This window comes from Mizuhopecten yessoensis, unplaced genomic scaffold, assembly GCF_002113885.1.
Source record: "Mizuhopecten yessoensis strain PY_sf001 unplaced genomic scaffold, ASM211388v2 scaffold11085, whole genome shotgun sequence".
Taxonomy (NCBI): Eukaryota; Metazoa; Mollusca; class Bivalvia; order Pectinida; family Pectinidae; genus Mizuhopecten; species Mizuhopecten yessoensis.
In genome coordinates this window covers 463,836-477,243 of record NW_018408872.1, presented here as the reverse complement: position 1 = coordinate 477,243, position 13,408 = coordinate 463,836, and the positions used below count along the sequence as shown (strand labels likewise).

The 13,408-nt window shown below is 34.7% G+C and overlaps 1 protein-coding gene across 28 annotated transcripts in view; it reads right to left on the bottom strand.

Moving 5' to 3' along the window:
• Positions 1 to 9: 9 nt before the first annotated feature.
• Positions 10 to 13,408, bottom strand: part of LOC110465507 (cytoplasmic dynein 1 intermediate chain 2-like) — a 30,239-nt gene continuing 16,840 nt past the window's right edge. For 15 of the 28 annotated variants that reach the window (XM_021521364.1, XM_021521366.1, XM_021521369.1 and 12 more), the window contains 11 exons: positions 8,940 to 9,089; positions 8,425 to 8,581; positions 5,384 to 5,480; positions 4,552 to 4,677; positions 4,146 to 4,292; positions 3,705 to 3,818; positions 3,238 to 3,371; positions 2,754 to 2,898; positions 2,324 to 2,464; positions 1,630 to 1,755; positions 10 to 816 (listed from right to left, as the gene is read on the bottom strand). In XM_021521364.1, the coding sequence (XP_021377039.1) occupies positions 691 to 816; positions 1,630 to 1,755; positions 2,324 to 2,464; positions 2,754 to 2,898; positions 3,238 to 3,371; positions 3,705 to 3,818; positions 4,146 to 4,292; positions 4,552 to 4,677; positions 5,384 to 5,480; positions 8,425 to 8,581; positions 8,940 to 9,089 (1,463 nt within the window). In that variant the 3' untranslated portion in view covers positions 10 to 690. The remainder of the gene's footprint in view (positions 817 to 1,629; positions 1,756 to 2,323; positions 2,465 to 2,753; positions 2,899 to 3,237; positions 3,372 to 3,704; positions 3,819 to 4,145; positions 4,293 to 4,551; positions 4,678 to 5,383; positions 5,481 to 8,424; positions 8,582 to 8,939; positions 9,090 to 13,408) is intronic. The other 13 variants (XM_021521368.1, XM_021521376.1, XM_021521381.1 and 10 more) reach the window with 1 other exon arrangement.

The window sequence follows — 13,408 nt, the reverse complement described above, 5'->3', positions numbered from 1 at the left end:
CACCCCCCACCCCCTCCATAAGTGTCTTTGTTATTATTCTGAATAGACACCTGAAGATAATACTACTCCGTTACATTTAGGTTATCTGATACAACCATCACTTCCACTCTGAACTTACACTTACATAAGTCCCGTCCAGATACATGCTCTACTACTCATTGTTCAATCATCCCTTCCACTTGGGGTTCTGACCAATCATTCACCCACACTCACCCTTCCTATTCTGATCAAGCCAGACATGCACATCATTTATGAAAAGCCTTCTGACAATCTCGTTAAATGTAGAGAAGAAAAAACAACCCCATATAAGGTATCCTGACCAAATCTCGTGTAATTATATAAGCATTGCACTTTCATGGATTTTATTAATATATACATATTCAGTATAAATATTTATTCCTCTGACCAGGTTTTACTACTGTTTGTCCCAAAACAATACCTATATCTGAATGTTTCCTTCTTTGTTCTTGCAAATGTGGAAATGAGTTGAGTCCACATTTTCTTCAAAGCAAATTAAGTTTTTCACCATTCTTCAGTGTAAGCAATGTGGACAGTTCCTACTCCCATTAAACTTGTTTTGTAAATTTAAGCACCAACAACCAAACAAGCTAAAGAATACTCTGTCCTTCAGGTCACATGACACACAGAGGGTTAGGGTCAAAGTTCAAAGACTGTAAGCAGATGGATCAATCATCGTAAAGGTGATGTCATGGTTGCTAGGGAAGACTCCTCCTCTCTCTCAGCAGCGTGTTGTTTTAGTTCGTGTAGCGAGTGTGCAAATCGTGACCATTCATCATGTTTTGGTGTCGCAATGGTCTGAATAAAAGAGAATGAAGAACTTGTGAAATAAAAACAAAAACTTAAACATTCATCATAAAACTTGGTTACCTGGTCCCAAAAATGATTCATATCAAGTCTATTCAAATAAATTACCTTGATCAGCATTAAAGGGTATATGAGAAAAGTGAGTTAACCAAATAGACATACAAATAGTACTTGACAGCTCTTCATGCTTCAGGCTAAATATCACGACCTAGACCTCTTCTTTATTCAGACGAAGTTAAGTTAAGACTTTAATAAATCAAATTCATGTGACCTTGAAAGCAGGTCAAGGGTTTTACATCCTTACAACAGCCAAGGTTATATGAAGATGGAAAAAGGTAAAACATTTTATAATTTAACCAATAATAGTCTATGTTTCTGGTTATCTTGTTAGCTCTCAAAGTTGACCTTTGATCTCAACACAATACAGAAGAGAGGTGTTCTTGGCTGTCTTAATGATATACTAGAGAACCACAAGTTTAGAACTCAGTATTTGTTTTAAATGTCTTTATTTGACATCTGTGACCTTGAACTTTTGTAAAAGCAATTTCTTTGAGGACACTTAAAAGTGCTCCATCCAAGGTAGCTAATGGCCAAATATTATGACCTTGGGCCTTATAGTTTTTAAAAAGATGCTGTTCAAAGGAGAAGTTATAAGATAACAGATACTACAAAGTTTCGTTAGCTAACAAGAATTATTTTATGCTAGGTGAGCAAAAAGTTGATTTAGAACAAATTTGTTTTACACAAATCCTGAAAGCAGATGATAAATATTGTCAATGATATTCCCAACAATTGTGTACTAACCTCTGCCACATCATATATATATATATGTCCCAGGTCATCACCGGTGGCTATATGGGCACCTGTCTGGTGCCACCGACAACGATTCAATGCCACGTTATTCTCCATGACAACGGAGGCTGTGGGTACCTAGAAACCAGGAAAATATTGTATGATTTAACCAACTTACCTTTAAAGGGATGTTTCGAAAGTACAAGATAATAATATTATAAAGAACTGAAAGACTACATTCTGATTGAAACAATTGTTGAAATGATGCAGAAAATTAACCCTAAAATGAACCCTAAAACCAGTCATATTTTTATATGGATGCATGTACCTCCTTTTGTGTCTTGACTTTCTGTGGAAACTGACTGATACTGATGGACAATCACATTTGGTTTAATCAGAGGGACAAGAACTCTTGTTTAAGATATAAGGACAGATTAAATAGTCAATTATTGTTTTCTTGTTCGACAGAGCAAAGACCTTCAGCACCTGTATAAGCCCATTTATAGGTTGGCCTCAATATATTGCATCAAAAGGTGAATGCCCTAGTCACATAAAGGTGTGTTCTAGTAAATTCCATATTGACAGCTAACATACAGTCTATATGTTAATTTTTTTATTACAGATTCTCCTTTTAAAAAACCCACTATGTTTGAGGACTGGATCTTAACATATTTCAGTTTCAGTGTAATATAAGTTTTATACATACCTCAGTATCATTATTGAGATGCCACAAGTCCAGACGTCCCATACCGTCCACACTGGCGAACAGTGCGGGATGGACAGGTGACCATTGTACATCATACACATAGTCACTGTTGTCCTCAAATGAATGGATAAACTTGGAGTCCTGTGTACAAGACAAAGAATCATATATAAAGCACTTTATAAAGAACCTTAAGTTTCTAATTAACTTTCTTTTAAATGCAATAAGAAATAATTCTAAATCCTTCTTAACCTGATTTTTCACATCTATTTAATTTCAAAGGATTTAATATAACAATTATAAAATATTAAAATTTTTCTTCATTCAAAGTTTAATGAAATAATTTCCATGAACAGTATGACAGCAGTAGCAATCTTCTACAAGGATACACATTTCCAATCACTGATTGAAGTTGCACCCGGGTACTACTTACCTTTATACTCCACAGTTTAATAGTCCAATCAAAGGAGGACGTGAGGAAGTAGGGTGAGAAGTCTATCTGCCCAGGCACTGAGTGACAGTTAATACCTGTAATTGGACCCTGGTGGCCCTCAAATGCCTCGCTGATACCGGCCTTACTGTAATCATACAGGTATAATACAGGTATAATACAGGTATAAACAAGCACATCTCTTTAAAGAGCCATGACATAAACAATTAGTAACTATTCTAAATTAATATCAAACATTTGTACCTTTCAAACTATTTATAAATATATAACTGGGTATGTATAATAATCTATGTTGTACTACAAAGGGGAGATAACCGTGACATCCACGAGCAGGAATAAATCACTTTATTTTTTGTACTATTTTGACATGGTGCATCAAATGAATTCTCAATTGAATTATTGCAAAAATATATATCATCCCACCAAGCATTCATAATTCACATGTTTCGGATGATAAGTTATCTACCTTCCATGCCGACAGGCTGTGTACACAGTACAGTCCTCACTTCCCACTACAAAGTTGTTGACGTCATTGGCAAGGAAAGAAAATGAGGTCACAGCGACCGCTTTACTCTGCTTGTGCTGGAGTTCCATGCTGTCCTGGAAACAGAAGTTATAAAGACAAATAGAGTAGTCTAAATTTACATTAACTTAGTTTCAGCCTACCTGGTACATGTACAGTTTAAGCTTTGATGTCTCAGAGCAATTATGTACAGGCCACTGATCAAGCTATGTTGATGAGGCCATACAAGTATGATGCTTGATTCATTTTGACTTACATAGTTACATCTTAGCCAAGTTAGTAAATTAGAAGTTTCTTAACTTCACATTCTGATAAAATCTTTTAACATATTACCATCAGTCTTTTATGCAAATTTACATGGAAAAACCAACCCTTATCCTTACATATATCTATCTGTTAAATGATCCTACCTGTGGTTGTGACAACATGTCCAGACTCCAGGAACACATCTTGCCGTCGGTAGACACACTGATAAGGTTGTGGGCGTTCTGGGTTCCCACTACATTTACACAGTAAACCGGATGCTGCAATAATGAACTTTATCAGTTAATGTGCGTACTTTACAGATGATCAAGTAGGTTCTCTAATTCTGGAAAATTTACATTGTTTTAAATTTTACAGATCAACCTGATATTAAAGATATATTACACATATATATATATATACAATAAAACAAGATAAATTCACCAAGAATGAGAAAATATTGAATTTTGATTTTGTATTTGTGGCACTGATAAAAGAAACTTAAACTTTGGATATAATTTCTCCGATTTGAAGTACATGACTTAGATTGTTTTCAATAATTGTTTTTAATTAACATATGGAGTTAAAAAGTAATCAGAGAAACCTACTGTATGAGCGGCAGCAGACAGAGGAGTTCTCTGTACAGGGGTCCTCTTGTTCACTCGGTTGTCCCATAATACAATCTGTCCCGAGTAGGTACCGCCCACCACCAGGTTAGGGTGGAATTCCGCGAAACAGCTTGACATCACCGCTGACTGTAGGTAAAACACATAATAATCAACTGTTAAGTTAAAGGACTACAAGTAACTAAGCATCATCAAGGAGAAGGCTATTATAGACTTTGTCTGTTGCCCAATGCCTTTTGTATTGTTACTATACAATGAAATACTCTGAAATGAAACTATCCATCATTGTCACAAGGAAAGAACACTATTCCCATTTTGAGCACTTTGAACAATATTTCAATGTTGTTGTCTGTTTGTGGGATTGATTACACATTAATATTTTACTTACCTGGCAGTGAAATACATATTCTGGTGTCTGTTTTTTGAACTTGATATTCCACACAAGTGCTACTCCGTCGGGGTCATGGGGTGCATCCTCGTTCGTATTGTATGAGGCAACAAGTAACTCTGGGTGCTGGAATCGAATAGACGAATTTTACAAAATGTTTTCTTTCAAATTAAATTCCTTGGGGCCAACTTACTTTTGGATATAAAAATATATGATACCAAACAAGGTACATATCTTAAATTGGACCAGCATGAAAAATTTCATGCAGAATTTGTCCTTGCTATATAGTAGTGTCATTACTTGAAGAAATATTCAAAGTATATAAAAGTAAAAGGCAATTAAAGCTCAACATATATTTTTAGAAGTTTATTTATCATATTCATTAACACCACTGAAATACATTAAAACTAGAAGATATAACATTTTGACATGTAATGGTGGATGTATGAGGCAACTCCTAAAGCACTCTGCAAAACTTGGGATTTTCTTAAGTGTCTTAATAAAAAAAAATTGGGGGGGGGGGGTATTATTGGGGGGCGTCTTATTATTGGGGGTGTCTTATTATTGGGGAAACTGAAATGACAAACAGCTTATCATGACCTGCTTCCCGTATTGCAACACTTCAGATATACAATACCTCTTTTCTGTCCTATCCAGCATTTTTTGTTTTATGTTGATCTATGGACAGCTCTGATGGGCCTGGTATCAGAATGATGTTATCGGATGAAATGTCAGTGTAGTGGGGTGGCACTATATGGAAGGGGTTGGGCCCCGGTTGGCCATGTCACCAGTTAACTATAATTACATCATCAGATTGACTTTCTGTACAAACCTGTTTCGACCAGTCCAAGCTGGTGATTGTTCTATGCTTGGACCATCTCTCATCATAGAATTCCCGGTTTAACTTCAGTCGCTCTCCAGCCAAATCACTAAACAAATGTATAAACGGCCCTTGTTTTGAAAGCATGGCAAAAAACATATATGCAAGCATACTGTATGATTTTCTGATGGCATAACCCCACATAAATATGTTGCACAATGACTTTAAACAATGATTTCTTCAAAATACTTACTGCAGTACTCTAAAACCAATTAATCCCTCTATATTATTTTGTCTCCCATGTAATATTTTTATTATTTGTTTCAGTGTAAAGATTCTTTTTTCATATTTGCTTCTATTAGAATTATATTAAACTTGGCAGATATCTGTAGAGATTCACATCATGGTTGTTGTAAGGATTTCAGTCTGTTGGCTATTATGAAGAAAATACCATAGTCAGGAATGTATTATGCCTGCCACTATGAAGATTCGCATATGCTTGCCATTGTACAATGTTGATAAATGTATATGCCTACTTCTATGTATATAATGTATGCCTGCCATTGTTAAGATTTCCATGTGCTTGCCATTGTAAAGATTTTGTTATATCAGCTATGTAATGATTTCCTTATGTCAGCCATGTAATGATTACCTTATGTCAGCCATGTAATGATTACCTTATGTCAGCTATGTAATGATAACCTTATGTCAGCCATGTAATGATTACCTTATGTCAGCTATGTAATGATTTCCTTATGTCAGCTATGTAATGATATCCTTATGTCAGCCATGTAATGATTACCTTATGTCAGCCATGTAATGATTACCTTATGTCAGCTATGTAATGATATCCTTATGTCAGCCATGTAATGATTACCTTATGTCAGCTATGTAATGATTACCTTATGTCAGCTATGTAATGATATCCTTATGTCAGCCATGTAATGATTACCTTATGTCAGCTATGTAATGATTACCTTATGTCAGCTATGTAATGATATCCTTATGTCAGCCATGTAATGATTACCTTATGTCAGCTATGTAATGATTACCTTATGTCAGCTATGTAATGATATCCTTATGTCAGCCATGTAATGATTACCTTATGTCAGCTATGTAATGATATCCTTATGTCAGCCATGTAATGATTACCTTATGTCAGCTATGTATGATTTCCTAATGTCAGCTATGTAATGATATCCTTATGTCAGCCATGTAATGATTACCTTATGTCAGCTATGTAATGATTTCCTTATGTCAGCCATGTAATGATTACCTTATGTCAGCTATGTAATGATTACCGTATGTCAGCCATGTAATGATTACCTTATGTCAGCTATGTAATGATATCCTTATGTCAGCCATGTAATGATTACCTTATGTCAGCTATGAATGATTTCCTAATGTCAGCTATGTAATGATATCCTTATGTCAGCCATGTAATGATTACCTTATGTCAGCTATGTAATGATTACCTTATGTCAGCTATGTAATGATATCCTTATGTCAGCCATGTAATGATTACCTTATGTCAGCCATGTAATGATAACCTTATGTCATCCATGTTATGATAACCTTATGTCAGCTATGTAATGATTTCCTTATGTCAGCCATGTAATGATTTCCTTATGTCAGCTATGTAAAGATTTCCTTATGTCAGCTATGTAATGATTTCCTTATGTCAGCCATGTATGATTACCTTATGTCAGCCATGTAATGATTACCTTATGTCAGCCATGTAATGATTACCTTATGTCAGCTATGTAATGATTACCTTATGTCAGCTATGTAATGATTACCTTATGTCAGCTATGTAATGATTTCCTTATGTCAGCCATGTAATGATTACCTTATGTCAGCTATGTAATGATTACCTTATGTCAGCTATGTAATGATTACCTTATGTCAGCTATGTAATGATTTCCTTATGTCAGCCATGTAATGATTACCTCATGTCAGCTATGTAATGATTACCTTAGGTCAGCCATGTAATGATTACCTTATGTCAGCCATGTAATGATTACCTTATGTCAGCCATGTAATGATTACCTTATGTCAGCTATGTAATGATTTCCTTATGCCTCTATTGTTATTTCCTTATGCCTTGTTAAGATTTTCATGTTCTTGCCATTGTAAAGATTATCTTATGTCAGCTATGTAAAGATTTCCTACTATGCCTTTATTGTAAACAATTCCTTACATTATTGTACAGATTTTCCTATGTCAGCTACATGCATGTAAAGATTTCCTTACACATCTATTGCAAAAAGTTCCTTATGTTAGCTATATAGTTAAGATTTTCTAATATGCCTTTATTCTGTTTTGCCCGACATTGTAGAGACCATTTTACTTCTGGTACCACAAAACTTTATAAAATTTTGTATCGAAAATAACAGCTAATTTTGTGTTGGTTTCAATGACATAATAAAATGGTAAGGTAATAATAACTAAAATCCTACTTACTCATCTTTGCCCTCCCCATCTCCTCCAGTGTAGTACATATTAGCTAACATCCTATTTACTCATCCTTGCCCTCCCCATCTCCTCCAGTGTAGTACATATTACCAAACATCCTACTTACTCATCCTTGCCCTCCCCATCTCCTCCAGTGTAGTACATATTAACTAACATCCTACTTACTCATCCTTGCCCTCCCCATCTCCTCCAGTGTAGTACATATTAATTAACATCCTACTTACTCATCCTTGCCCTCCCATACTCCTCCAGTGTAGTAAATATTAATTAACATCCTACTTACTCATCCTTGCCCTCCCCATCTCCTGCAGTGTAGTACATATTAACTAACATCCTACTTACTCATCCTTGACCTCCCCATCTCCTCCAGTGTAGTACATATTAACTAACATCCTACTTACTCATCCTTGCCCTCCCCATCTCCTTCAGTGTAGTACATATTAATTAACATCCTACTTACTCATCCATGCCCTCCCCATCTCCTCCAGTGTAGTACATATTAACTAACATCCTACTTACTCATCCTTGCCCTCCCCATCTCCTCCAGTGTAGTACATATTAATTAACATCCTACTTACTCATCCTTGCCCTCCCCATCTCCTCCAGTGTAGTCCGTGAAGATGTCAACACTTTCACACAGGGCACGCTCAATGAGGCGTGATGTGTGATCGAAAAATGTTTGAAAATCTTCTGACATAATCGCTTGTTTTTTCTCCTCTTCACTTAACTCCGGCACTGGGTATATACAAAATATCACTCTATCATTCAACTGTTATATACATATATATCTAGATACTCTATTTTTCCTAAAAAAAAATACTTTGGCCAATTCTTTTAACACACAACTTGTAATATGTTTAAAGGTTACACTGTAATAACTGATAAAGGAGAGAAGCATTGTAGGTTCTTGCGAAGTTAATGACATAACACATTTCAACGTTGATCAATTAATTATTTATCTTGAAAGTCAGTAAGTACATGTATTAAAAACCTCATTTTTGACTGGCACTATAAAGCCAACCACATTAAAAGTCATTCTACCGGGTAAGTAGGTAAGTGGAGATTGTTTTGTTACTTCTTGTCCACAACTTACATGGTTTTTCCTCCTTCTTTTCATCCTCTAGAGTTTTGGAGGGTGGCACCATTTCAACATGTGGCATCTTGTGGCTTGGTGAGTGCTCCGGCACATCAACCGAGTCAGCATCATCATCTGTACGACCGACAGGGTCGTCATATACAAGAACTGTTTGTTAATATTTCCCTCTGCTGTTCTATAACACAGGTTTTGAAGTTCTCGTTCTCAGACCATCAGGTAGTGCATTATGGAGGTTTAGGAATGGGGGTATTAATTTCCTGATGTTTTAAAATTTGTTATGGTGATATTATCAGTTTCATCATTGCTAATTACCAATACCGTATGTGTATATGGAGTGAAATGAAACACATATCAATTTGGTTACGTACAATATATTACCAGTCTTGATTTCCCTTAAAGGTTTAGAGGAGTATTTTTTTTATTTTTTTTTCAAGACAAAGGCAATTTATTTTGATGTAAATATGCATGTAAAGTTATCTAGACAGATGTACATACAAAATACATATACATGCATGTGTACATCTAGAAAACTTTATATACATGTTTACAAAATCTTGACAACATAAAGATATTCTTTAAAAAAAAAAGACTATTTCTGCATGGTATGATGCATGTATCATCACATGTTTTCTACATCAATAAATGATTTTACCATCAAAGCAGTCGTCTAGGTCAATCAACATGTTGTTTCCAGTACATCGTTTACATACAACTACTGTTATGTCATGTGAGAATATTTTCTCAAAGTTTCAAATAAAATAGAAAAACATTTAAATCAAGGCAGGTGTTTCATGAAGCTGCACTATTGTAGTCAACTGAAAGAAAAAACACTTTCTCACCAATGGCCCATTTAAAAGTGTACATATATCAGTTTATAACAGAGATAATCTTTCCAACAAATAACAAGAAATGTTGGAAAACATAAAGAGGCAGTCTTTCTCAATTATCATCATTTTAAAATTAAATGTGACTAGTCATCAATGTCCCTATGTAAAATTCATCTGGATAATAACAACAAGCTTGTCGTAATATGATTAAATCATCAATGTTTCAGAAATAAATTAAAAACTAAAGCAAAGACTCTTATAAGTGCCTAGCTATGGTAAAATATCTGGTACTATTCCTAGTCTTACATGCAGTCTACCTGTACTAAGATAAAGAAGTACACATCCTGTAAGGAAATCGTGACGTTGAAGTGTTGCAGCACTGTTATTAGGAGCCTGTACCATGTAGCATCATGCTATATATTTAATGACAGCTCGGTATCTACTGTGTAACTGCATATACCATACTGTTACCAAGCCAACCAAATCTAATATACGTTTAATATGATATTGATGTTCATATAGACAAAACCTTGTGTTCACATTTAACAATGTACCCTTGCATGCATAATGTTACATATGTTTTGGGTGGGTGGGTTGTTAAATGTATCTCATTAGTAAGGTGGGTGGCTATATGATAAATATATTTCATTAAGTTGTAGTATTTTATAAGAAGTATTTTATTTCTCAGATTAGTGTTTTTTATTCCACTGGTTTTTTAAATTCTGCATAACGTACAATTTTTGAATAAAACTGTTCAATATCATAATGGTTATTTGTTTTATTGACCAACCAAATAAGGAAGTAGTAACATTATGGGGAAGACAGTAAATATTAACTCAAATGAGTAACTCAAATGATGAAATAATAATCTCAATTTACAAATTCAAATTCACAAAATATGCATGATATAATTTAAGCCTTTTTATTTATTTTTTAAATCAAAAAGACAGTTTGCTGCTACTACACACACTGCTGCTAAACATAGAAAACCATGATCGGGGAGACAGATGATGTAGATGATCTTAGCAACTAAACTACATTTGAAATAAAGTCAACAAAACAACAAGACATGTATTATCACTTAAATGTATTAACATGTAGTTCGACATGTTAATACTTATTGTAATTACAGTGTGTACATGATAATCGTGATAAATAATGTATACATCATTACATTTACAGTGTATACATCAGCATACTCACACCAATGATTGTCAATTAAATATGGGATACATTTTTACAGTGTATACCTCAGCATAGTCACACCAATGATTGTCAATTAAATATGGGATACATTTTAATTCTATATTTCACATGATATAGGCATCAAAGATTCTAATTTATCTGAAATATAAGTGAGCAAGCAGTCCATGGAGAAAAAAGAAAACAAAATTATTGAAATTGCAAACCAAAGTGGTGTACTGTATTGATAACTGTAGGCCAATGCACCACCCTAGTAGGTACGACATGTACATGTACTAAAACTACTCATGTAGATAAACTAGTTACGGCTGAGTATGGCTGGCTAACATTCCTCTACACCTGCATAAATACACAAATGACACATCGTACAGGACAAAAGGACAGTAGATGACAGCGGTGATGATGATGAAGATGATATAAAGTGATGAGAAAAAATAGTAGAAAAAGAGACAACAAATCACAGAAAATGCAAAGAAAATTTGAGAGAAAACCAAGTGAAAAAAAGTCAAAATTAAAAGTAGCATTTCTGGAGAGACACTTAAGGTTATAAGGTAATTCAGTCATAAAAAGCAACAGAAGTTTAAAACATTTTCGTTATTCAAGGGGTTATAACTCCGCCAAATGGTCATCGAACTTGGCCAAGCCCTTAAGGCAAAATTGGTTAACATTTGTTGTAGTAATTGCACAGAAACGAAACGCAGCAGATGACGTTTTTCGTTATTCTAGGGGCCATTATTCCACCAAATAAAGTTCGCTGAAAGTGGTCATCGAACTTGGCCGTGCCATTAAGGCATTTAACCCTGTGACCAAGTTTGAAGAAAATTGGTTAACATTTGCTGTAGTAATTGCATGGAAACGAAAAGCAGCAGATAATGATGTTTTTCGTTATTCAAGGCACCATTAACTCTGCCAAATGGGGTCCCCTGAAAGTGGTCATCGAACTTGGCCGAGCCCTTACAGCATTTAAACCTGTGACCAAGTTTGAAGGAAATCGGTGAACATTTGTTGCAGTTATTGCACAGAAAGGAAGTGCGGCAGATAATGACGTTTTTCGTTATTCAAGGGGCCATAACTCCATCAGATGGGGTCCGCTGAAAGTGGTCATCGAACTTGGCCGAGCCCTTAAGGCATGTAACCCTGTGACCAAGTTTGAAGAACATTTGTTGTAGTTATTGCACGGAAACGAAGCGTGTCAGAGTGTAGGACAGACAGACATACAGACAAATGCAAATTAATATCCCCCGTTTCAGTGAAAGCGGGGGATAACAGCTTTTCTACAGTGGTTTTCATTATTATGTAATACTAAAGGAGGAGAATCTTCTCCTGACACCATTGATGTCTCTGGCAGATTTTAACTACATATCATAGTTAATTACCTTCCCCCCTAAACCCAAAGTAAAAAAAATGCAGTCTTATCTTAAATAAAGCATGCTTTGTATATAAATATAATACAGTGTATACATTTAAAGCCATTTGCATTAAACAGACAAAAAGTCAACAATGCAACAGACAGAAATTGAATCACAGCAAGGGATAGAAAATAATGAGTGTTTTAACTAAAAATGGAAACATGCTGATCTTAAAAACATCTCCTCTGTTCTGTGTTACAATCATTGTGTGTTTCTCCCAGTGACGAAGATAACTATTCTAGACCCAGCATTACATTACATGATCTCACAGTTATTTAAAAATAAATGTTTAGTTTTTAATGATTTTATTATTAGTGTCCAAAATCATATCTATACCATTATTCTATTTGTAAATATCTTATTTTCTGCCCTGTGATCCAATTATCCAAACATCTATTAAATCCTGTATAATACGGAACAGAAAACTCTTAAATATACACTTTACATAAACATGTATTAAAACTTCACTTTTCAAATTTCTTACTGTCAATTGTTTTACCTTTGTAGCAAAATGTATGACAATCTACAAATAATATCAACACTGAGAAGATAAGAAATGATAATCTCAGTCTGACAATGTACCATGAAATAACCAAAGACAGAAAATTTGAACGAAAATTAAATGCAGTCATGAAGAGATGGAATAATAATGCTCACATGACAACATGGACCCCATGTAAAGCCAAAATTGGTGTCACACTACCGTGCTTCAGATACACAGTCCTGGTCAGTCAGACTCTTGTAACCTGAGGTTTGACACATTGTATCAAAACTACAATATCAGAAGTACTTTAATATTGATGTTAGCTTTGATGTTTGAGGAGATAATTGGTACAGCAAAACTCAACTTACTTGACTCTACTGGAACTACATATACAGAGACCAACTGCCTATGAAACATTGTTTTTGGGTTTGTTTATATTTCCATCAAATAGTACATATGAGGTTTTCCAAAGATGAAGATTTGGGAAAACATATATATCTGTTGTTTTAATATTGATATTTTCTTATGACTGCTATTTTTTTT